This window comes from Onychostoma macrolepis, chromosome 09 (assembly GCF_012432095.1).
Source record: "Onychostoma macrolepis isolate SWU-2019 chromosome 09, ASM1243209v1, whole genome shotgun sequence".
Classification (NCBI taxonomy): Eukaryota; Metazoa; Chordata; class Actinopteri; order Cypriniformes; family Cyprinidae; genus Onychostoma; species Onychostoma macrolepis.
In genome coordinates, this window is record NC_081163.1 from 22,846,626 (window position 1) to 22,873,842 (window position 27,217).

The 27,217-nt window shown below is 38.7% G+C and overlaps 1 protein-coding gene across 20 annotated transcripts in view; it reads left to right on the plus strand.

Moving 5' to 3' along the window:
* The window catches only part of LOC131546961 (plakophilin-4-like), a 180,248-nt gene that overhangs the window by 148,343 nt on the left and 4,688 nt on the right, over positions 1 to 27,217 (plus strand). For 17 of the 20 annotated variants that reach the window (XM_058787113.1, XM_058787121.1, XM_058787122.1 and 14 more), the window contains 6 exons: positions 749 to 922; positions 1,575 to 1,725; positions 2,126 to 2,318; positions 2,496 to 2,583; positions 2,663 to 2,780; positions 26,964 to 27,089. In XM_058787113.1, the coding sequence (XP_058643096.1) occupies positions 749 to 922; positions 1,575 to 1,725; positions 2,126 to 2,318; positions 2,496 to 2,583; positions 2,663 to 2,780; positions 26,964 to 27,089 (850 nt within the window). Of the gene's footprint in view, positions 1 to 748; positions 923 to 1,574; positions 1,726 to 2,125; positions 2,319 to 2,439; positions 2,584 to 2,662; positions 2,781 to 26,963; positions 27,090 to 27,217 lie in introns of those variants that run through there. The other 3 variants (XM_058787109.1, XM_058787110.1, XR_009272815.1) reach the window with 3 other exon arrangements.

Below are 27,217 nucleotides of genomic sequence, written 5' to 3' on the forward strand. Positions count from 1 at the left end.
CCGCCATTGCTGTAAAAAAAGAAGAAAAAAAGGTCCATTGGAGTCAACGGAGTTGTCGTAACTCTCTCTCTCTATGGCTCTGGGTGAAGAGCGTGAAGCGATGATCATTGAAGCCAATCACAGACTTATCTGTTGAGCGCGTGAACACAATGACCAATCAGCGCTGTTTAAGAATCCGCTCAACAGCATCTGGTATCGTGGTTGGTACTTTTGACAACACCTTGTAGGTTTAGGTGTAGGGTTGGTGTAGGGCAATAGCACATATAGTTTGTACAGTATAAAAACCATTACGCCTATGGGATGTCCCCACTTTTCACAAAAACAAACGTGTGTGTGTTTGTTTGTTTGTGCGTGTGTTTGTGTTCATGTTGTCTTGTCTGCATGTAAATACATTGCTTGTGCTTCATGTGTACAGGCGTATTCTTCTGAATGGTAGTGTAAGAGTTATGTATGATTGTTTAATCTCACTTCATATGCTGGTGTTAAAGTATGCATTTCTTTCTTTTTCGCAACATCAATGAAGATATTTTAAAGAGTGTTGGGAACCAAATAACTTTGAAGCCCATTGACTTATATTATATGGACAAAAAAAAAACAGATATTTCTCAAAAAAAAAAAAAAATTATCTTTTTGTTGCAAAGTCATACAGTTTTGGAACGATTTATTTATTTATTTATTTATTTTTTGGTGGGTGAATGGTCTCTTTAAGTCAACTGATAACTCCTGTATGTTTTTTAATTTCTCTTAGTGGGATGGTGTTGGGCCGATCCCTGGTTTCTCAAAGTCTCCTAAAGGTGCTGAAATGTTGTGGCACCCATCTGTAGTGAAGCCCTATCTTACCCTGTTAGCTGAGAGCTCAAACCCAGCCACACTAGAGGGCTCTGCCGGGTCACTCCAGAATCTCTCCGCAGGAAACTGGAAGGTGTGTAATTGAATTCTACAGCCCACAGAGGACCAAGTGTTACAGTCTAAGACAGTTTGTAGGCTTGTGATGGAAGCTAGTAAAAAAGCTTAAAAAAAATTAAAATCCTAAAGGCATATTTAGGGTACAGTCTGTGTCCATATACTTGTTTTGACTTGTTTTAAATGAACAGCAGTAAACATAAAATGAAATAAGGTCACAATTGCCAGATATAAAGTCACATTGTGAGGTTATAAATAAAAAAAAGTCACAACTAAGAAGTCACATTGTGTGAGATAAGCTTGCAGTTACCCTCTTTTTTTTTTTTTTTTTTTTTACTCTGAGAAATTTTTATTTAGAGATGTCTTTTTGATGTTTATTGCTAAAATAGCATAAAACTGTGTCTAGATGTTGGTTATAGTGTTGCTTGTTTTGTAAACATTTATAAAATAAATCATGTAATATTTAGGTTTAGTTTTTTTTGACAAACATTTTCATTGATTGATATATTCAGTCTGTATTATATATATGCATTTGGGGGAAAGTGCTAAATGTCAAATTGCAAATTGTCATTCATATACATATTGTAATGTAATATGGCATTAGAGTTATAAGAATTTTAATTAAAGTTAATCCTGCCTTTGAATGTGTGTTAATCTGAATGTGTCTGTAGTTTGCAGCGTATATTCGCGCAGCGGTCCGTAAGGAGAAAGGTTTGCCCATTCTGGTGGAGTTACTGCGCATGGATAACGACAGAGTGGTGTGCTCCATTGCCACAGCACTCAGAAACATGGCCCTGGATGTGAGAAATAAAGAACTGATCGGTGAGAGTGCCGTTACCAAATAAACCTGTAATATTTTACTCATGATATTTTACATTTTATTTTACATAATATATGTCTTATCACCTTTACTATTATAGTGCTTTATACAATACAGATTGTGTCAAAGAAGCTTCACAGCCTTACACATGAAAATAGTGTCAATAATACAAACAAAATTAAATTCTGCTTTAAAGCAGCTCTAAAAAGAGGAAACAATTAAACAAAATGTCATCGTCCAGCTCAGACTTATCTGTTAAGATATATTCATATTTTCATTAACAGAGCTGCCACGAAAATAATTCTTCTCTGAGTTTTACACATGCAGTTTGCAGTTCCACTATAAAGAAGCTCGATAATCCTAATTGTGTTAGCGTGATGATTGATGTTGGTTGTGTCTCAGGGAAATATGCCATGCGGGACCTGGTGAACCGTTTGCCGGGGGGAAACACTACACAGCTGTCAGATGATACAGTGGCAGCAATCTGTTGCACGCTGCATGAGGTCACCAGAAGAAACATGGAGAATGCTAAAGCCCTGGCAGATGCGGGTGGCATTGAAAAACTCGTCAACATCACCAAGGGCAGAGGAGAAAGGTAAGCGACTGCTATGAATACTAAACAAATAAACCTTAATGCTTGTTCATCTTTTATGTAGTCATTCGATACTTCACCAGTGCACACATATACTTTCTCCATCTTCATTTGTCTAAATCAGTGGTTCTCAGCTCCACCGCTCTGCACATTTTGTATGTTTTGCACATGCGTTCGCAGCAGATACTCTATGAAGGTGGTGAAGGCGGCCGCTCAGGTGTTGAACATGCTGTGGCAGTACAGAGACCTGCGCACCATCTATAAGAAGGTGAGCAGCAGCACAGTAAGGCTACAGCTGCTCCACATCAGGGCTGTCTGTGTGTTTATTTCTTCGTGTGTTTGAGCAGGATGGCTGGAATCAGAATCACTTCTTGACTCCTGTATCAACTTTGGAGAGAGAGCGCTTCAAATCACAACCCACTCTACCATCAACCACGTTACAGACGTCCCCTGTGCTCCACACAGGTTAGTGTCACACTACACAAACACATACATTGCAGTGTTTTATTGTTCATTAAGGGCCTGTTTACTCCTGGTCACTTCATCTGTTTTCTCTGATCAGATAGCTATCCGATCATGAAAAGACCAGGTGTAATTGCCCTCCGAAACGCTTTCGAGATGCATTTAAATCCGATCGCTCAAACCGCTTCAGGAGGTGGTCTGGGCCAGACGAAACTGGACAAGTGTAAATGCATCTGTTTGTTGAAACCACAAATGCAAATTTTACATTACATTTACATTTACATTTACATTTATGCATTTAGCAGACGCTTTTATCCAAAGCGACTTACATTGCATTCAAGTTACAGTTTTTACATTTTATCAGCTCTTGCTTTCCCTGGGAATCGAACCCATGATCTTGGCGTTGCTAGCGCCATGCTCTACTATTTGAGCTACAGGAAAGCTACTCCTCCCAAAATATTTAAACAATAAACGTGTGAGAGCATTTTATAGGCTATATGGCATGTTAAAGTCAGATATATGACAGCGCTAAGGCAACAAGCATCGCCGCAGATGAGTAGCTGAGTAGCTCTTCAGCAAGCCGACAAGCAAACTGTCACAAATGAAACTGAAAGTAAGTTGCAGACATTTAAAGTCCGTGTAAAGTGATATTAAAATGTGTTCTGAGTTTGTCACACAACAGAAAAATGTATTAACCACCCAGCCGAATTTGAATGATTAAAAAAAAAAACGCCAAGTAACTAAAATAAGTTATCTATGGAGTCAATTTAATGCCGAATATATATGCAAAAGAAAATAAAGTTTTGCAAAAAGAAAATAAGTTTTGCTAAAAGAAAATAAGTTTTGCAAAAAGAAAATAAGTTTTGCAAAAAGAAAATAAGTTTTGCAAATAAAAATAAAGAATTGCAAAATAGATAAATAAAACAGAGCAAAAGCAATGATTTTGCAATACATATTTTCCATGGCCGTATCTACTAATTTATTTGCAATGCAGCTTTTATTTTGCGTTTCAGTCAAGTTTGAGCTTGCGATACCGTTTTCCCTTTGCGCTTCACGTTTCTGCGCGTCTCACTTTGTGGCGCTGTTTTGACATGGGGGGTGGAGTCAGGGGACGGGGGCGTGTCCAACAGGCCTGGGCATGCCTCCCTGGAAGTGACGTCATCGGCCCGAGACGCAGATCACAGCTGATCCAGGCACAGTCACTGAGCAGAGGCATGCGGGCAGATCGTTTCCTTTTATTCACTAGCTTTAAAACATGCATGTTTTCATTTTATTAACAAATGTATATGTGTATTAGCAGCGTTTGCTCAAGTTAAAGAAGTTGTTAATATGAACATCTGCTGTTTATTTCTCTCAAGGTGTGCACACTTTTATAGCATTAAAATGTGTATTGTTTCATCTGGTTAACTAAATGTGCATTAATAGTGCTTGTTTAAAATCTCTTAACCTGTGCACAGCTCTTTGTTTACATTAGTTCAGAGTTACTGCTAGTTTTAATGTAAAAGAATGCAATTAACTTCATAAACTATACATCATTAAAAAGGTCTAAGACTCAAGCTTCATATCTATCTCGACTTCGTTTTTCATTTACATAACTCCTGGCATAAATTAAGAAATGACTGGCACTGGAAGTTTAAAAAAAGATTAAAAAGTATTTTTGGTTTAGTTTTGTCGTGGCCACGAGATATTAAGTCGTGGGAACATGATAATACTGTATGTCGTGGCCATGAGTTTAATCATGCATAAACAAACCCGCGTGACCATAGCAACCTGGGATTATCAGAGACTGATCAAATATATGTATCCATCCCACAGTCCGTTGATCGTGTCTTTTTATGTAATATATGTGTATATTAGGCTATTATTATTATTATTATTATACAGCCCTGAACGTTAAGAGATCGAAATGAAGGGAAAATAAATCAAATACATAACAACGAATATAAAAATATTACCAATACTAATAAAATACATGGACTTACAAGACTTGTGGGATGGATAAAAATGTTTTCTTGTCGGCCTATTTTATTATACTTTATGTAACATTTATTCATAATAAACTTAATTCGAATGTTGTCTACATCGCAATACAGTCTAGTACGTAGCCTATGGTTAACACTTCAACCACCAGAGGTCGCTGTATACCTAAAAGCGCCAGCGGGTCAAATTTACCCATGCCATGACTACTGTTTTGATATGGCTAAAAACGTAGTATTTCACTGTATTTATGCCACTGTCTTCACAATGTCTAGAGTCATAAAATTATTATTTTTAGTCATCAGTTATGTTTTTGTCCTGTTGTTTTAAGTTCACAGCTATTTTTAAGCAGGTTACACTGATCACTTTTCTTAATGATGAATATCAACCAGTCTGCAATGACGAGAATTACGAGGAAATAAATACATATTTGGGTGTTGTAATATTATAGCTAATAAAATGTTTCAAGATAACCCATGTTATTTAAATTACTAAAACACCCTAAATAGACTATTATAAGCAATACTAATTCACCACATTGCAAAGGATGTACAATGACAGACTCAAGTGCACAGTTTCACCTAATTAATTAATTTGTTTAGTTATATAATTTATCATTTGAATAAGAGAACAACACCAATAAACTTGGGGTAATCATAAAAATTGTTTTATTCATTACATCATAATTCAGATTTTTTTTTCAGGAATAAATAAGCAACACAGTAGTGAACCATAAACGATAAAAAATTGCAAACACAAATTAATATTTAATCCAAAGTTTGAACATTTATGAGTAGAGGAATAAACAGCTAAAACATCTTCATTTGAACGTAATGACAGGAATTATGCGTAAATTTGTCCTGATGGCGCTTATAGGTATAAATGCCCCATTTTTGTTCTGGTTTTATCTAAACAATTTTTTAAACAATAAACAGGGGATTGTAAATAACACAATTTTAGTAAAAGTCAACGACTGTAAGACTTGGATATTTTTAATTGTAAATATATTATGTAGCCTATTTGAAAAACAGCCATGGGTAAAATTACCCTGTGGTGGTAATATAATAATTTAATAATGTATTTTTTTTTTGTATAATTTCTTAATTAAAAATAAAATATTAATAAATACATCTCTGATAATCCCAGGTTGCTATGGTCACGCTGGTTTGTTTACCCATTAATATCTCTTGGCCACGAGAAATTTAAACCAAAAAGACTCGAGCTTCATTTTTTTTTTTTTAAACTTCCAGTGACAGTCATTTATGCCAGGAGTTATGTAAATGAAAAACGAAGTCGAGATGGATATGAAGCTTGAGTCTTAGACCTTTTTAATGATGTATAGTTTGTGAAGTTTTACATTAAAACTAGCAGTAACTCTGAACTAATGTAAACAAAGAGCGCTGTGCACAGGTTAAGAGATTTTAAACAAGCACTATTAATGCACATTTAGTTAACCAGATGAAACAATACACATTTTAATGCTATAAAAGTGTGCACACCTTGAGAGAAATAAACAGCAGATGTTCATATTAACAACTTCTTTAACTTGAGCAAACGCTGCTAATACACATATACATTTGTTAATAAAATGAAAACATGCATGTTTTAAAGCTAGTGAATAAAAGGAAACGATCCGCCCACATGCCTCTGCTCAATGACGGTGCCTGGATCAGCTGTGATCTGCGTCTCGGGCCGATGACGTCACTTCCAGGGAGGCATGCCCAGGCCTGTTAGACACGCCCCCGTCCCCTGACTCCACCCCCATGTCAAAACAGCGCCACAAAGTGAGACGCGCAGAAACGTGAAGCGCAAAGGGAAAACGGTATCGCAAGCTCAAACTTGACTGAAACGCAAAATAAAAGCTGCATTGCAAATAAATTAGTAGATATGGCCATGGAAAATATGTATTGCAAAATCATTGCTTTTGCTCTGTTTTATTTATCTATTTTGCAATTCTTTATTTTTATTTGCAAAACTTATTTTCTATTTGCAATACTTCATTTTCTTTTGCAAAACTTTATTTTCTTTTGCATATATATGCGGCATTAAATTGACTCCATAGTTATCAAAATCTTTGAAAAATAAGCAGGACTCTGCTCTCAAACGCTGGGGGCGTGTCCGTTGTCGGCGCTGAAACCACGCCCACTCGCGGGAAAGCGGCAGTCTCTCTCAACTGCCAAATACATCTACAACCTGAATGGATGTTACTGATGCTATCTCTAGTAGCTTAATTGGATTTATACAGCCATACATGTTTGAGCATGCAAGTTCATTATTTAATTGTAGACGCGCGACAGCCAGGGGCGTAAATTTCATCTGACAGTAGGGGGGGACAATAAACGTAAAATTTCTCAAGAGCAATTTTTGAAGGGGACACAAATAATACAGCCAAAATTGTACTTGCAAGGATAGATATGTGTACACAGCGTGTGTACATAGCATGGAGACCGTGTATAAATATGAGTTCATGGTTCACCACGCGGTCATATTGTAATTATTATTTTGCGTCATCCATAGTATTTTAGGTTTCGTCTCTTTCGCATTAATTCAACCGCATTAAACCCACTGATCTGTCACTTAACATCATAGTGAACCAAACCCAACACATAGGTCTACAATATTAGCCTAATATCAGTTCACACACAGGCTTATCGCCGTGTTAGTTGTAGTGGGTGACAAGCTATGATATTAAGCTTGTCAAACTTATAATCGCTCATAGAAAATACATCGGATGTCATAATTTTTTTGTCATGACTAATTTATTAATGATCCAGCATCATCTGTATTAAAGATAAAGAATCATTTCACTCGATGTTTAAAGAGAATAAAATAGTGCTGGGCGGTATACCGGTTCATACTGAATACCGGTGTTTATTTTTCTTATGATATGAATTTTTAAAATACCGCAATACCGGTATTATAAATAACGTTCGGAACTGTTTGAGAGGGGTCTCTTTTCACTATTGCATTGTGGCAAGAACACAGCTGTATGTGTTACCTAAAGTCTTTGGTCTTACTAAGCGTGAAAGTTCTGAAGCTGCAGAACGTGATGACACAGAAGAACTCATCCACAATATGCACCGCCCGCTGCCATCAGCTCCCGCGTCTCACACACGAGCGCGACTTTAGCGCTATATTTAGCAATTTTAGACCCTTTTAGCGGCTTTTTCCCCATAGAATATACAAACTGACAAACCTAGCAACATTTTTGGATAAACCTTAGCTATGGTTCAGTTGGAAGATATCGCCAGTGCTGCCCCGCGAGCGTGAGGTCTGACTCTCCCGGCGCAGTGTCGCCTCTCTCGGCGTCTGTTCTGTGCAGCGAGCGGCTGAGAAGCACCGCATTCAGCAGTCGTACCGCCGCAGACTCATCAGTAAATGAGTACAAAACAGCGTATTCCAAGCACCTGCCACTAACTGACTGTTTGGAATTATAAATATGAGCATAGTTTGTCTGTTAATATTATGCACTTTTTTTGTTTTGTTTATTTTTTATTTTGTTATTCAGACGCAGGCAGTGCGCTGCATAGCCGCTCTTTAGTGTAACGTTAGATGCATGTTGATTTTATCAGACGATGTCGCGATTATAAATGAGAGTGACTCCTGGTTAACATGTATTAATGGGTCGTGTTTAGTCACTATTTAGTGTGGAATTTTTCTACAATATTCGCTCACCATGACAGTAAAATAGGGCATTCTAAGTCAATCTACTGCAGTTTTTCCTCCCTCAATCAGTAGAAAATGTGGTTAACACCCTGTCATGCATGAAAAAAAAAAAATACCGCTATATACCGTGAAACCGGTATAATTTTTAAAAATACCATGATATAAATTTTTGGTCATACCGCCCAGCACTACTTAACAGCCTACTTACACATAACTAACTTGCTCTCTCTCACCGGACTCGTGTGTGTGTATCGGTAAAGAAGGAAAGCAGGCAGTGGACCAAACCACTGTGAGGAAAGGGAGGGGGGAATCAAAACATTTTCTGAATTTAAAACGTTTTTTTGCGTTTATTTTGTTTTACTAATCACACAATTATTTTAAGTATATGTCCATTATATTATTTTCAATACACAGTCACTTGTAATGATATTTTTAGGGGGGACAAGCCTCAGATAGGGGGGGTCCTGTCCCCCCCGGGATTTACGCCTATGGCGACAGCGCTGCAGTGAGTTGAAACCTTCTAGTCTTCAAGGCGAGCGCGGCTCATGGTTGCTTAGCAACGGCAAACACCACTAGAGCGCAAGCTCAGGTGCGCTTTGAAAGAAGAGAAAGTGGTACAGCTCGCGTTTCCATGCGTTTTTAGATGCGAATTGTGAATGCTTAAATTGTATGTATTCTGCCACATATTGATGTCTAAGACCTGGGTATCTAACCTAGAACAGTCCCTGCCTAGAATCTGTATATCTAACATTAGACATGCAAAAAGAAAAACTAAGAACTTAATCTCTCAACATAGTTATTATAGTGGTAGGAGCCACCGTTTTAGCCCCGCCCAAAAAATCCTGAACACAGAATTGGTGAAAAACTGTTTAACGGTTTAACTCCACAATTCAGTACTACATAGTTCAGAGTCTTTGTAATGTGTTTCAGCAATACATTTCTAACATTTGTAATGTGTTTAGAAACTATTCTCAGAATTCTCTTTACACGGACTTTAACACAATCATCTTTGCAGTGCTGATGCCACGCCCTCTCCTGTTGCGGTCTTTGATCTTGAAATTAGCTGATGATGAATAAAATAGCATAAAATGGATTGCATATCTGTTGCTTTCATTGACGTGAACTCCGTTAAATTTGCATATAGCACAGAAATTGAAGACTGGATTTATGTCCGTTTTGTGAAGACACATTTATGTAAATGGAAACGTTTTAACAAATCAGATAGGAAGTCACGTGACGTGCTCATGAACCTAGTCGCACTTGAGTAGAGCTCCGTACGTCTGGGCCCTTTTTGCTGATTTTTTTCATTTTATTTTAAGTTTTATTCATTAATAATACTTTCCCTGATGGCATACAATCGGAAACAGCAGGAGTTGTCTCCGTCGGCTTCTCCAATGAAGAAGAAATCCAAGTGATATGATGGACAAGATAGCGAACACTGGTACACACTTTGAGGACATTCTAAGAACCAAGCTGACGGCGATGCGGAACGAGTTCGCTTCTCACATGTCAGTTGTTCAGTCGCTATGCTCTAAATTGGATCTTCTTACAGGGGAGATGAGAGAGCAAAAGAAAGTTGTTGCAGATCACGATAGTCGAGTAGCTGCGCTCGAGCAACAGGTTGTGGACTTACAGGATCGTAATAGGCGCAGCAATCTGCATCTGGTCGGATTGCCTGAAGGTTCCGAAAAGGACGACCCTATGGGCTTTTTGAAAAGATTGTTACCGACGTGGCTTCCGTCTCTGGCGGGTAAAGAGATTGAAGTGGAGTGAGCGCATCGCGTGTACACAAGACTCTCCTCAGATCACGCTAAACCACAGGTTTTCATCTTTAAACTGTTACGGTACACGGACAGGGAGCTCATTCTGCGGGCCGCCAAACTTCACGCCTCGGTGAAAACATCCGACGGAGCAACGCTGTCTTTCTTTCAAGATTTTTCTCCGGTCACCGCAAAAAGTAGTAGTGCATTTGCACCAATTAGGAAGGAAATGAGAGAAGCTGGCATCCAGAATTTTCTTCTTTATCCTGCAACGCTGAAGGTCATTCTCAATCAAGGTGAACCTAAAATGCTATACTCCCCAGAAGAAGCAAGAGTTTTTCTCAGATCCCATTCATCCACCAACTCTCAGTGAGCTTCAGCTGGACATTTGCTGTCTAATCGGAGAAGAGATGCTCTAAATGGTTGGGTGACTGTCTCTTTCACTGTTCACTTCAATGTTCACTTCTTAATTCATAGTTACTAGAAGCTTTCATTGTGCATACAGTATCGCTTACTGATTATGATGTTATTGTATTTGTTTTAGTTGTATTCTTTATCTCTCTTTCTTTTTTTTTTTTATAAAGATACTATCTAGTCAATATGTGATTATGGGGCCAATGTTGGTGTTTCAGTAATGTGCAGGTTTTTGTTGACGCCACGGATCATATTAAGGGATGCTGGCAGATCAAGGTTTGTTCTTGGTTTGATCTCCCAAAGTTCATGGGAATGTGTTTGTTTTTTTGAACAGTGACGGGAAGGGTGGAGGGTGGTTTAATGGTAGACTCAACTTGTTTTTTTTCAAACTTGTATTTTGTCTTATTATGCAGTAATTCTGTTCAATACCTATGACTGACCTTAATATTCTGAGTTGTAATATTAATGGCCTAAATGGCCCTTACAAACGCACAGGTTTTCTGGATTTTTTGCGAAGAAGAAAGATTGATATAGTGTTAGTTCAATAATCCCATTTGAAAGAGGAGGATATACGCAGGTGTAATAAGTTTTCTTTTCTTTTCTGCTACTCATAAATCCTATTCGCGAATTGACTATATTTTCATTTCTACTTCTTTATCTTCAGCTGTTCGTGATGCCGATACCTCTTCCTTATCTCTGTCGGATCATGATGGAAATTTGTGCAGATTATCTTTGATCCCTCGGCCATCTCGTGCCACTAGATGGCGATTTAACCCTAAATTGTTACAGGATGAAAACTTTTGCAGTCAATTCAGAAATAAATTTGCTGAGTTTATTGAAATTAACCAAGGTTCAGTGGATGATCCTCGAATACTTTGGAATGCAGTTAAAGGATTTATAAGGAATAACTTCATATGCCTCTTTCCTTCAGAAAAACCGACACAAAAAGATAGTTGAACTGGAATCACAGCTCCAGAATCTGACCAGAGATAATCAACGTTGTTTCTCAGACAATACACTCAGTAAAATCATGGCGGTTAGGTCCGAACTCAATTCATTACTGAGATCCAAGGCAAAATTCCTGATTCAAATATCCAGGCAGAATTATTCTTTTCAAGGGAGTAGACCAAGCCACCTTTTAGCTCTAAGATTACGCAACAGTGAAAAGTTTGCTAATATTTCAGCAGTGAAATCCCAATCTGGGCATTAATATCGCCTTCCACTCTTTTTACTCTAACCTCTATACTTCTTCTGCTGATGGTGACCCTGACTCTTTTCTGTCCAACCTTGATTTACCTAGGCCAGGGTTTCCTCAATTAGTTTTCGCAGAGGGCCGAATTTTGCCAACAATACCAAGCCAAGGGCCACTGACCTATATTTTATATATATATATATATATATTCTTATTACAAATATTATATTACTGTTGCTTTTGTTAAAATAGTCACAAGATGATCACAAGATATATATTCAGATTTTTTCCCCCCAGTAGTCTGTTTTATTCAAACAATTATGAACATTTTTGCATTTAGATAGCCTACAGAAGAATATAAAAAACTTCTGTTGAATATTAAAAACAAATGAACAAACAAAAAATCTGGATCTCCATGTCTGCCATTCAATTCAACTGTTCCTGCTCATCTCCAGACTGGATCTCTTCTCTCAATTCAAAATTGCTTTATTGGCATGACTGTAAAAAATACAATATCGCCAAAGCTTGAAATATATGTGGAGAAATATAATAACAATGAAAAGATCAAAATAATAGAATAAAAACATTATAACAATATAAACTTAAATAAACAGTTTAACAAATAAGAACTTGGGTGAACATTTCATACCACAGTGTTTAACATATAAACACACACACAGGCTGAGGGTCACTGTCGTAGACAGTAGGGAAACACACTGAGGTCAGACATAATACACATATTGCACACATTATGTACATTCAACTGCTGTCTCTCAGGCTGTGGCATGTCCACACGTATCTCGCAGCCAGTGCTGCTGTCTGTCCCTCTCCTAGTATTATCTTTATTTGTTCCTCTTCAGTTATGGCTGTAAAGTTCTTTATAATGTTTGTGAATTTGTTGATGTATATGTCTCTGATTTAAATTGGTAACAGTGAAGTAGGAAGTGTGTCTCTGTCTCGATCTCTCCTGTCTTACAGTGAGCATACACTCTTTGCTCTCTGGGTAACCAACTCTTTTTGTGGCTGCCGGTGTCTGTGCTCACTGAGCCTGTACTTGGTCCTGTACTTGGTCAGGATCTGTCTCTGCTTTGTGTCTTTGACACTCTGGAGATATTCTTCTAATTCATATTTTGATTTAATAGTTCGATAGAGTTGTAATTTACTTTGTGTTTTGGTTTCTTGATCCCAATGTTCCAGATATATATTTTTAGATTGTTTGATAATTTGATTTATTTTGATGTTTGGCTGAGAAGCAGTGCTGGTCTGAGACTGGTTAGTGTTAGTAGAGTTAGTCAGGTTAGTAAGTCTCAGAACCAGCTGACTTAGGGGACTTTTTTCGGGGTTCAGTTCTTGGATTTGTAGTGCTTTAAAATGTAGTGATTCTGTGGAACTTGATTTTAGATGCATACAGAATTTGAGGGATCTTTTTTGTATATTTATAATCAATGGAAATCGGCCTAATTCTGCCCTACATACATTATTGGGTGTTCTCCTTTGTAATTTTAGAATCATTTTGCAGAATTCTGTGTGTAGGGCTTCTGTTGGATGTCTGTCCCATCTAGTGTAGCTCTGATCACTGAGTGGACCCCATACCTCACTTCCATACAGCGCTATGGGCTGAATTACGCCATCAAAGATTTTACACCAAATTGGAATTGGTAATTCAATATTTTGGAATTTTCTTTTAATGGCATATAGAGCTCTTCGAGCTTTATCTTTGAGAGCATTCATTCATTCTCTCCACTTTCCCTAATTGCAGATTCAATTATTAGATCTGTCAGTATTAATATATTTACACTTAGATTTTTTTTTAGGGGGGGATCAAACTGTCCCAACCAGACGTGACACAATAAAAAGTATCTTTTCAATGTAATTTTTGTCCTAACCACCCGCGACAGCGACACGTGACAATAAGTGACATGGAATTCTATTTTAGAAATGTTTTTTTATTTTCTGCGATGTCGCGGCAGGAACAACATACAAAATATGACAGTGATAATCTCAGGTAATGATTATGTGCGTTATTCAATGTTAAAAGTGTCTAATGTGAGTTTGAATATTATTTTCCGTGAGGTTTATAGCCATAGTGAAAGCAACAATAGATATTTTACCTCAGATCTTGAAAATAAACTCCCTGCGAACCAACTTCCATAACAAAGATGGTCTCACTCACTCACACAAAACTGTTCGGTCCATTCACATTTGAATCATCTATTTTCCGTGTCCACTTTTCTTTACTTCACACTTGCCATGTTTTTACTGTCACACAGTATCTGTACTGGACGCGACAAAGCATTGCAAATCATTTGAACTTTGTATCAGTACCTCATAAATAGAACGAGTCATCAGTTTACTGTCGGGGATTTGTCGCACAGCGCTGCGCTGCATCCAGTGTAGACAGCATCACTGATTATAATAAGTTATATTGTATTTTGTTGCGTTGCACCGCGCCGCTCGTGTCCGGTGTAGACACGATGTAAGTTAATGTCGCTTGAATTTTCATGCCACATTATTTTTAATTAGCGCGGGCCAAACATTTTTCTCTCATTTTAAATATGATTAAAAGATGAATATGAGACAAAACTACAGAATGTCACTTTTTATTATTAGACGTTTCAACACATATGTTTTACCAAATAAAAAGAACAGCACTTTTAGAGTTCATCCCACTTATTGATGTGAGCACAAGTATTGGGACAGTTGAACATAAGGCAGATATAAAAGATTAAAAGCTATTATTTAGTTGCAGATCCCTTGCGCACAATCATAGCAGTGAGTCTGTGACCCATAGACATCACCAGACTCTTGGTCTCATCCTTTGAAATGCTTTTCCCAGCCTTTAATGCAGCCAATTCCAATTGTTGCTTGTTTTGAGGAATTTCTGCCTTTTCTCTCCTCTCCAGCTGGTGAAATTCATGTTCAGTCGGATTTAAATCTGGAGATTGACTTGGGCAATCTAAGACTTTCCATTTCTTTGCCCTTATAAATTCCTTGACTGAACTGGCAGGGTGTTTTGGGTCATTGTCCTGATGCAATATGAAGCACTTGCCAATGAATCTGGTGGAATTTTCTTGAATATTGGTAGACAATATGGTTTTGTACCCTTCCAAATTCATTCTGCTACTGTCATCATACATTAAGTAATCAGTAAAGTTGAGAGGGCCTGTTCCAGAGGCAGCCATGCATGCCCACGCCATGACACCACCTCCACCATGCTTTACAGATGAGGCTGTATGCTTGGGATCATTGCAGTTCCCTTTTTTCTCCACATTTTTGCTTTCCCATCACTTAGATAAAGTTTCATCTTTGTCTCATCGGTCCATAAACACAGTTCCAAAACTCTTCTGGCTCACCTTTGTGCTTTTTTGCCTTTCTATTTTTAGTGCTGGTCAGAGGTTTATATCTTGCTTTGTCGCATCTGTAATTCTGTGTCAAAGTCTCCTGAGGACAGTAAATTGTCAGTGCATCACCCCAGCTTTCTGGAAGTTGTTGGTGATTTTACAGACACGTCTTTTAGGATTCATTTTCACAGCTTTTATGATTTGTCTGTCATCAACTACTGTTGTTTTCACAGCCAATCAGGTCGTCGTTGTTGGTTGCTGGTGGTTTCCAAACTCTTGATTTCTCCATGCCCTTTGTTTTTTCTAGAGCGCTAACTGACTTCCTCTATTCTTTTAGCATCCAAATTGCTTGCTTTTCTCTCAAAGTCAGCTCCCTCGTCTTCATCCTGGTTTGTGTGTCATCATCAAATGCAAGATTCAGAATGCAGAAGTAATGGATATAACTGATATGACACATTCCCTGCTTTTAATATCTGAAGAATTAATGCAACAGGACACAGCTGATTACTTAGAAAGACCTGTGAGGCAACTGTTCCAATACTTATGCTCACATCAGATAGAGGCATGAAACTCTAAAAGTGATGAACTTCTTAGCTGGTAAAACATCTATGTGTTGAATCACCCAATAATAAACTGTGACATTCTGTAGTTTTGTCTCATATTCATCTTTTAATCATATTTGTAAATGTCTTGACTCCACAGCCAACAGAGCAATTTTGTTTTTACTGTTCCAATACTTTTGGAGGGCACTGTATCTCGTCGTCTAGAGAAATTTATGAATAGGCTAGTTCATCATGACCGAACAGGATTTATTAAATCTCGCTCCGCTTCGGATAACTTACGCAGGTTATATCATATTATTAATTCAACAAATAGTTCGTCCTCCCCTTGCGCAGTATTAACTCTAGATGCGAAAGCTTTCATCCAGCTAGAATGGAACTATTTATGGGCAGTTCTACAGCATCTGGGTCTAGGATCGAGTTTCATAAATATGATAAAAGTTCTGTGCGCCAATCCAGCAGCCACTGTTCTCACAGGTGCTGTTCGCTCTAACCCATTCTTTATACATCTGTGACGGATTGGTGGCCCTCCCCCTCATCAAGTTGGCTCAACTTTTTTTTTTTTTTTACAGTGTACTTTTTTTCAGGCTCTTATATCGGTGATTTAAAATGAATGTTCTCCTATGTATTAATTACTTTTCTTCCATGATTCCTCTCGCTCCACCGGTTGGCTACTGGAACAAACTAGATGCATGTGTTTCACAGTATGGGATGGGAAATGTCCTCGTATTAAACTGACTACCTTACAACGATGTAGATTACATGGAGGTCTTCCTTTCCCCAATTTTAGACTGTATGCTCAAGCCTTTTCCCTCCGCCCTTTATCAGTTTGGTTTGATCCTGACGCTTCTGTGTCTTGGAGAGAAATTGAGGACTCTATGGTTTATCCCGAGAATTTTTTCGGGGGTTCCGCTTAGGCAGTGTAAATCTCAGTTTGGTCCCATTGTTACCCACCTCCTCTCCACATGGAGGGATGTTGAAAGACATTCACGACTAGTTACAATATGGCATAGGCATTCGCCTATTTTCCATAATAATAATCTTTTGTCAGGCAGTACTCCATTTCATTGTCCTCAATGGACTCATAATAAAGTAAACACTCTTATTTTTAAGCTTCTTAAAAATAAATTTTCCCTGAAGCAAACCCGGCGGCTTCATAGCTGCATCCATGTTAGCACGCATGCACACAGGTTCGAAGACTCGTTCTCGCCCCCTACAGTGCAATTCGGCAAGGTATACATCCGCACTAAAATATCAAGGTGAAAGTCATCATAGCTTGCGTAGTATAGACCCAGCTCCCAGCCCAACTTTGAGAATAGATTAACGGCGATATTTTTTTTATCGCCCGATAAGAGTCTCACGTTAACGCAGCACGTTAACGCCGATAACGGCCCACCACTAAAAATAAAGTGCTATGTTACTTTGCATACCGTTTTAGTCATGTTTAGTCATGTTTTCCCGGCAGTGTGTAAAATCCAAAGTGTTTCCACACTTGGGATTCAAAACGTAAAGGCGCAAAAATAATTCTGGAAGAGGTTTGATCCTCTGCCTCCGTCATGGTTTTGCTTTCTCGCGCCGGCTTTAAATGTATAAGACGTCATCTAATGCAGCGGCACTGGGCACGCAGAATGATCGTTGTATGACATCAAAGCACCACAAGAGCTACAGAGAACAGATGGCTCCGCATGCTTTAGAATCGCTCTCGCGGTACTTTGATGTTATAGGCTGATCGTCTGCGCGTTGCTGCTCCAAGTTGAACACACCTATACATTTCGCCCTCTGTTGGAATTACAAAGCGCTAACTTCTCCCCACCACCTCTTAGGAAAAATAACATAATGATATAAAAATTGATTCTGAGGTAAACCAATCAATTTTTTAATCGTTTTAAAAACAATTGCGATAGTTAGGTGAATCGATTTAATTTTTTCTCCCACCCCTAGAAAACACATGAAGTGACCCTAAAACAGGCCCTAGGAAATGATAATGAAGATGAACTTAGGACAGTTGGTTGATGAAAATTTTTGTATAATGCACTCCAGAAAATAGCTGATTGAGCTGAAAATTATCCCAAAATGCTGTGTGCGTGTCAAATATTTTCAAAGAATTGGAGATGGCTGGCTTCTTTTGATTTCCCGCAGGATCAGTGGATCAGGACAAACTCAGATTTGACACAAATTATAATAATTAAATTAAATTAAATTCATATTGCTTTATTGGCATGACATACTTAGATACATATGGCCAAAGCATTGTACATAGCAGAATAAAAACAAAACAAATATACGTCCATAAATAAACAAAATAAATGTAAAATACATCCATATATAAACATTAATGGTACTACTAATGCAGATGTGTTCACTCTTTACTTCTTAGTTTGTGGCATTTATAAATATGTTGTGCTACCAAAGAGGAAGTAGGTCCTTCACCAAGTAATATTCCTAGTTTGTCATTTTCATGGAGTGACTGGAGCTCAGGAATAATCTGCTGTATTTGATTGTACAGTGCGTCTCTTAAGGACGTGTATTTATCACAGTGGAGGAGGAAGTGTTCCTCCGTCTCAACTGATCCAGACCTACATTCGTTACAGATTCGTTCTTCTTTAGGTAACCACGTCTTTTTATGTTGTCCTCTTTCTATGGCCAGCTGGTGGTCACTCAGTCTGTACTTCGTCAGTAAATGTCTGTGTTTTATATTCCTGACTGAAACCAGATAGTCAGCCAGACTGTACTCTCTGTTGAGTTTCAGATAACATTGGAGACGACTTTGGCCTTTGGTTTGTTCTTTCCAATGCTGTATGTATGTCTCCTCCTCTTCATTCATAATTTCTTTGATTCTTCCAGGTTTTTCAGGGTTGGTGATATTGAGTGCTTTGTTAGTCAGATATGACACCATTACACAAAGATGACTTTTTTTGGGCACTCATTTTTTGCTTTAAAATGAGTGGATCGTATAGCCTTTATTATATTATTATTATATTATATTATTATAAAGCTTATAACTATAATTATTATAAAGCTGCTTGCCTGACGAACGTAGAAGTGCAGTTTACTACACTGCTCAAAAAATTAAGGGAACACCTAGTCATCACAGTATAACACCACATCAAACTTCAGGGATATCCAATGAATTTTTGCCACTTAATTTTCTTCACCTTTATTTATATAGCGCTTTTAACAATACAGATTGTGTCAAAGCACTTAACAGTATCAAATTGGACGATAGAGTGTCAGTAATGTATAATGATAAGATTAAACACTCAATTTTCAGTTAAAGGCATTTCATTATTGAATTCAGAGATGTCATTGTCTAGCTCAGTTTAGTTTAAATATTATCTGTGCAATCAAATCGGCGATAATCGCTAGAAATTAAGTGTCCCCAACTGAGCAAGCCAGAGGCGACAGCGGCAAGGAACCAAAACTCCCTCTGTGACAGAATGGAGAAAAAAAAAACTTGGGAGAAACCAGGCTCAGTCGGGGGGCCAGTTCTCCTCTGACCAGACGAAACCCGCAGTTCAAAATTTTATATTTCTATTTTAATTTTGTTGCAATTTCTAACAATAGTAGTATCATGTAGTTAGGTATTTTATTATATTTTAGTTATTTAGTTATATTTTTTTAGTTTTATTGTATTAAATCGAGGTTTTCACTGGGGATATGTCTCTGGGGGTCATCTGGGTGTCCTGGTCTCCGCAGACGATCAGGGCTGTAGACATCATCTCTTGGTGCTGATCCACCATCTGACCAGATACGGACTGAGAAACAGAATAGGAAAGAAACAGACAAATATTAGCGTAGATGCCATTCTACTTACGATGTAACGAGTACATCGTGTGTTATGGGGAGTGTTCCCGGTTCCGGTTGATCTAATTAATGCAGCCTAACAATCCTTTAACGGATTTGAATAATAGAAGCGTATTAGTGTGTTATGTGTAAGCCAGGCTAAAGAGATGTGTCTTTAATCTAGATTTAAACTGACAGAGTGTGTCTGCCTCCCGAACAGTGTTAGGTAGATTGTTCCAGAGTTTGGGTGCTAAATAGGAATAGGATCTGCCGCCCGCAGTCGATTTTGATATTCTAGGTATTATCAAACGGCCAGAGTTTTGAGAACGCAGTGGACGTGCAGGACTATAATGTGATAAGAGCTCGCTCAAGTACTGAGGAGCTAAACCATTCAGGGCTTTATAAGTAATTAACAAGATTTTAAAATCTATCCGATGTTTGATAGGGAGCCAGTGCAGTGTTGACAGAACCGGGCTAATATGGTCATATTTCCTGGTTCTAGTAAGGACTCTAGCTGCTGCATTTTGGACTAACTGTAGTTTGTTGATCAAGCGTGCAGAACAACCACCCAATAAAGCATTACAATAGTCTAACCTTGAGGTCATAAATGCATGAATTAACATTTCTGCATTTGACGTTGAGAGCATTGGTCGCAATTTAGATATGCTTTTGAGATGAAAAAATGCAGTTTTACATACATGTTGTTGGTTTAGATGATTTAACAAGTTTATACAATTCTTCCTCTCCCACAGTAGAGAATGATTGGAATTGTTCCTCAGGGGATCTATAGTGCGCTATCTGATGAGATACTGTAGCTGACGGCTGCAAGGATACAATTTTATCTCTGATAGTATCGATCTTGGAAGTGAAGTAGTTCATAAAGTCATTACTGCTATGCTCTTGGGAAATGCCAACACCTGTTGATGCTTGATTTTTCGTTAATTTAGTTACTGTATTGAATAAATACAGAGGGTTATGTTTGTTTTATTCTAGAAGAGACGAAAAGTAATCAGATCTAGCAGTTTTTAATGCTTTTCTGTAGGATAGGGTACTTTACCGCCAAGCTAAACGAAATACCTCTAATTTAGTTTTCCTCCAGCTGCACTCCATTTTCTGGGCTGCTCTCTTTAGGGCGCAAGTGTGCTCATTATACCACGGTGTTGGACTCTTATCCTTAATCTTCCTTAAGCGTCAAGGAGCAACCGCATCTAAAGTGCTAGAAAAGAGAGAGTCCATAGTTTCAGTTACATCATCAAGTTGTTCTGAGCTATTGGATATGCTGAGGAACTGAGATAAGTCAGGAAGATTATTTATAAAGCAGTCTTTTGTGGTAGAGGTAATGGTTCTACCATATTTGTAACAAGGAGTTGGCTTTACAGCTTTAGCTATATGGAATATACAGCAGACTAGATAATGATCTGAGATATCATCGCTCTGCTGCCAAATTTCAATGCCACTGACATCAATTCCATGTGACAGTATTAAATCTAGAGTATGATTTCGACAATGAGTAGGTCCTGACACGTGTTGTTTAACACCAATAGAGTTTAGAATGTCTATAAATGCTGATCCAAACGAATCTCTTTCATTATCAACATGGATATTAAAATCACCAACGATTAGGATTTTATCTGCAGTCAGCACTAACTCCGATAGAAGATCAGAAAATTCTTTAATAAAGTCTGTATGGTGCCCTGGTGGCCTGTATACAGTAGCCAGTACAAACATCACAGGGGATTTATCATTAATACTTGTTTCTTTGGATAACGTTATATGAAGCACCATTACTTCGAACGAATTATACTTGAAACCCGACCTCTGAGAGATACTGAAAATATTGCTATAAATTGTAGCAACACCTCCCCCTGTACCTTTTGGACGCGGTTCATGTTTGTAACAGTAATCTTGTGGTGTAGACTCGTTTAAAGTAATGTAATCATCTTGTTTTAGCCAGGTTTCTGTCAGACAAAGCACATCTAGTTTATGGTCAGTCAACATATCATTTACAAAAAGTGCTTTTGAAAAAAGGGATCTAATATTCAATAAGCCAAGCTTTATCATGGGTTTATCTGTATTATATCGGTTTTTTATTTGTTGAACATCAATTAAATTGTTACTATTACTTTGGTTTGGATGTTTTCTGTATTTTCTAGTTCGGGGAACAGACACAGTCTCTATAGAGTGATATCTAGGTGAAAAAGTTTCTATGTGCTGAGAGTTAACTGACTTCTGTGACGTGAGGCGGCTAGCAGACGATCGGTTTAGCCAGTCTGTCTGCTTCCTGACCTGGGCTCCAGTTAGTCAAGTACAAACTCTAAGACTATGTGCCATATTTCTAGAGAGAAGAGCGTCACCACCCCAGGAGGGATGAACACCATCTCTTTTCAACAGGTCAGGTCTGCCCCAAAAATTCTTCCAATTGTCTATAAAGCCTATGTTATCTTGCGGGCACCACTTAGACATCCAGCCATTAAGTGACGACAGTCTGCTATGAACCTCATCACCCCGGTAAGCAGGGAGCGGACCAGAGCATATTACAGTGTCTGACATCGTACTTGCAAGTTCACACACCTCTTTAACATTATTTTTAGTGATCTCCGACTGGCGAAGTCGAACATCATTAGCGCCGACGTGGATAACAATCTTACTGAATTTACGTTTAGCATTAGTCAGCACTTTTAAATTTGCCAAGATGTCAGGCGCTCTGGCTCCTGGTAAACAATGGACTATGGTGGCTGGTGTCTCTATTTTCACGGTCCATACAATAGAATCGCCAATAACCACTTTCATCAGGTTTCTCAGTGGGTGCGTCACCGAGTGGGGAGAACCTGTTTGATGTTTTGATCGGAACGGAAGAGTGGTGTTTTGACCCGCGACTAGGCCGCCTCACTGTCACCCAGTTGCCCTGCTGCACGGGCTCAACCGAAACTGAACAATGTACAGGACTCCCTGAGCTAGTCGCATCCAAAGCAGTATCTACAGCCCTCACATTCTTACTATCCTCAACTAAAGTTTGGATGCGTGTCTCTAGTTCTAAAACCTTCTCTGTCAGCCTAACTATTTCCCTGCATTTATCACATGTGAATCCCTCGCTGCTGACAGAGACAGATAAACTATACATGTGGCAAACAGTGCAAACAACAATAGCAGGAGAAGAAGCCATTACTCACCGTGATGAATGAATGATACCAACTTAACTTGCCACTTACCACTGTTGTTTGATGAGCTCGTGAAAAAACGGAGCGAGGAAAAAATAAAACAAATAAAATAATAATAGGCGCGAATAGAAATGCATATGGTCAGCAGCACAACAGACTGAAGCAATTGAACAGCAATCCCAGAATTTGTTGGCATCATTGGCGACTTGATTGCAGAGACACTACTACTGTCCTCTTTACAGCAGGATTGAATTTTGTTTGCATTATTGACACACTCCTTTCCTGTTTAACACTGTAAAGCACCCAAAAAGGAAAATTGAGACAGTTGCAACAGGCGCACTGGAGAGGCAACAGCAGGACAACCCTCAAAAAGGAAATGGTTTTGCTGGTGGTGGCCACAGACAATTGTTCTCTCTCCTTATCTTTCCTGACTGATTTGCCTCTAGTTTTGTTAGAGTCCCAAGCCCGTAGGCAGGGGGGGGTTCGGGTGGTTCGAACGAACCCCCCCTCACTGCCAAAGGTCCAGAATTTAAGTCGGTTTTTTTTTTTTTCATGTGATTATTGTCATCATTGTTTTAATCAATGCTTGTGACAAATATTCTGGGTTGCTGTTTCAAATTAATATGATACATTATTGTAGCTGGACGTATGTGTGTGGGCCGCGCCTGCAGTTCAGAGAGAGTTCTCGCAATACACTTTTCAAAGCAACGGTGAAGAAGCATCGTCTCTGAATGATGGGTAATATATATTAATATATATTAATTAAAAGGATTTCTATATTTTATCCACTCAATAGTCTACAATATAATAGCCATATAAACGTAGCGTAATAATAATAAAACATAGTGGGATATTCAGTGATATTGGCTGTGCAATATCGACTTTTGTGATTGGCCAAGACCGGCAGACTGGAGCCAATGGAAATGCTTCTCCTTCGGTGCGCGTCTTATTCCTCTGAGAACTTCAAAGCAGACCGCTTGAGTAAATTATCTGGAAGAATACAGAGGTAAAAATTCAAAATGTGGAGGTTTGTTTTATAATATACTGTATGATAGACTGACAGTTAAGTAACACAACTAAGGGATCTGTTCAACTGAATATTATCACGATTTCAAATGTTACATTGCATTTATAGTTTAATAAACAAGTAGCCTAATATAGTCACCATTTAGACGCAATATTGACGTTTTTGTTCTATTTCACCAACGAAAAAAAGTTACAGAAGAAAAGCAACACTCAGCACGGTGTTTTGTTATTGAATGATTCATCATTTTGAACAAATCGTTTTAATTAATGACTCAATGATTCATATATTAAGACGGTCACTTGCCGCCACCTATTGGCGGTTTAGTTTCATGTTTAAAAGTAGGCTATCGTCGTCGTCGTTGTTTTTACATTTTGTGACGGGAGGAGCCAACGACAGACACAGTGGGTGTGGCGTCAGGCCTCGGAGAGGCTTTTATTAAACAAAATTACTAAAATAAATTGTCCAGGGGAAGAAGTGTCCAACAAAACGGGGGGATCTGGTGTCCTCGTTGTGCTGCGGGGCTCGTGAAAGAGGGCAGTGTTGCAGGAGGAGGGAAGGGTCCAGGGAAGGGGCGGAGCCCGACATCTCTGGTCCGACGACCGCGTACGGGTGCGGCTCTCACCCGGCTCACGGGCTCAGCAGCTCACATCTTGGGTGGCGCGCTCACATGTTCAGCAGCTCACATCTTGGGTGGCGCGAGTCCCTCAACGCACCCTTCCTGGACCCACGAGGACACCAGCGTGCATGCACGGGGGAAGACACCGGTCTCCTGAGGAGAGGCGCGCTCGGCATTTAACGGCGGCGGTGATGAGGCTTCATTCAGTCCAGCTGTGCCTCATCACACGCCGCCAGCCCACGTTGATCCCACGCCCCTCCTCTCATCCACCCACTCCAGTCGGGAGCCTGGTGAAGGGCGGCGAATAAGGGACGGGGGTGGTGATGATGATGAGGGGGAGGGCCACCGCTCCGTCACAATTTGTTTAAACATCAATCTCATAAATTATTTATTACAGTTGTAATCTTGCAGTGTAAATTATTTAATTTGATTGATAACAGCCCTTATTATTAAAACTGAATTTGATCAAATGTAAGAATTTGACATGAAAGATAAAGCTTAAAAAGATAAAGTAGCCTAGAAATAAATCATTTTTAACCTTTAATATTAGAATGATGTCCCAACTGGGGTTCCTTATGGTTTACAGCATTAGTTGAGAGATATTTTTTTCTTTGAAGAAATTTGCGATGTACTGTACCTGATAGGCCACAACTTAATATTGAATCAAATTGTGTCAATAAATGTTGTTTTTTTTATTTTTTTTTTAAAATAAATGTATTGAAGCAAAATGTTTCTTGTCAGAATGCACCAAAATGCTTCATTTGGTTAAAATCATAAACATAGTCTCATGGGGGATAATGCCCCAGACACCCCTACAACAAATTACTTTGTAAACATGTCACCTTTTTCAGCACTTTTGAGTTTGCAGGTCTGTAGTATTATTTACTATGATTTACCTTGTTTCTAGCGTGATTTACCATGATTTACCACATTGCTAGCAATTGTGTGAAGTGTCAGTACAAATGAAGTGATAAACTCTGTGAGAGTGTTATGTCTGTAGCGAGAGGCATTGACAGAGTCAAGAAATGATGATGAGAAGAATTATTATTAATTAATATTAATATTTCAGTAAAGTTCATTAAATCTATTCTGTTGTTAGTGTGGTCTTTAAACTTATGAACTGTGTATGGACTGACAAAGGTGTTACATGAGGAAGCAATTTGACAACAATGCAGTAAATATTTTAGGTGCATCAAAAAGCGTGCTTGTTAAGATACCAGCAAACAAGCTAATCCAGCACAAATTAGTGCATAAAAGGTCACCGAAATGAAGTATTTGAACCTCATAATTAAATACAAAAGAAGGAGAAAAACTGCAAAAAGTCCACTTTTTGAAAAAAAGAACCCCCCCTTTCAATAGGCTGGCTACGGACCTGAGTCCTTGTCCTTACTTGTAGCATGAGGCAGTACTTTCAACCTAATCAGGCAGTCCAGCTCCTCCAGGATGGCACACCCATACGTGCCAACGCAAGGAGGTTTGGTGCGTCTGCAGGGACAGTTTCAGTAGAGTAGGTTCACACTGAGCATGTGACAGATGTGAAAGAGTCTGTAGATGGCACGAGGATGTTATGCTTCCTGAAACATCATCTAGCATGACCCGTTTAACGGTGGGTCAGTGATGGTCTTGTGAGGAATATCCTTGGAGGGTCGCACAGACCTCCGCGTGCTAGCCTACGTATACTGCTATTAGGTACCAGGATGAACTCCTCAGAGCCACTGTCAGACCTTACACCCTGGCTTCCATCCAGCCCAGATTTTGGTTTCCATTGTCAGATCATTTTCTTCTTAACAAATTACACAGGGTATATGAGTAAAGATGTTCAACTTAAATATTTCGTTCATCAAGATCCAATGATTTAAGTGTTTCCTTAATTTTTTTGAGCAGTGTGTTATGTCAAGTCAAGTCACTATTATTTGTATAGCGCTTTTAACAATGAAAATTGTGTCAAAGCAGCTTTACATCAGCTTGATATAAAGCTGGGTGGCTTTATATCAGCTTTACAGTATTTAGACTGTCGAAATAGTGTCATTCTCCTCTGGCCAGACAAAATCATCAGTTTAAATCTAGGCTAAAGCAGAGTCAGATTGTGCAAAGGACTCATCTGGTTCCTGTGGTCTTGTCCCGATGGCCGTCTAGGAGACAGGGTCTTCACTGGGGATCAGTCTCTGGGGCTCATCTAGTTGTCCTGGTCTCAGCTGACGTTCAGTGCTGTAGAGATCATCTCTAGGTGCTGATCCACCATCTGATCTGGATACAGTCTGGATCTGGGTGGCTACAGTGACCTCGGAATAAGAAAGAAACAGACTAATATTAGCGTAGATGCCATTCTTCTAACGATGTAACAAGTACATCGGGTGTTTTGGGAAGTGTTCCCGGTTCCGGTGGACCTAATTAATGCAGCCTAACAATCCTTTAACGCATTTGAATTATAGAAATGCGATAGTGAATTATGTGTAAGCCAGGTTAAAGAAATGGGTCTTTATTCTGGATTTAAACTGAAAGAGTGTGATTGTTATGTGATATTACATAATTGTTACAGTGAATGAGGTAGATATAGTTGACTGTAAATTCAGTTTTTTGTAAAAATGCAGATAAATTAACAATCAGAATCAAGTTAATCATGTGACACCGCTAGAATTAGGTTAGTTTATTTGTTTTCACATTAACTCATACAGTGATTTGTTTGTTTTAGCAGGAAGCACATTAACATCTGCCACCATGCTGGGCATCAAAGAACACTCTGATCATCCGAAGACACAAACTATGCAATTTTATAATTACCAAGGAGAAAATGGCATCAGTAAAAACAAAACTATAGGTATGAGAACTTCCTTCAACAAAGGTGCCTGTTAACTGGACTGAGTTTACAAGCCCATTCATGAGTTCATGATGATTTCTATTAAAATTCAATTGTACTTTAATCTAGTCCCCAAATCCAAAACTTAC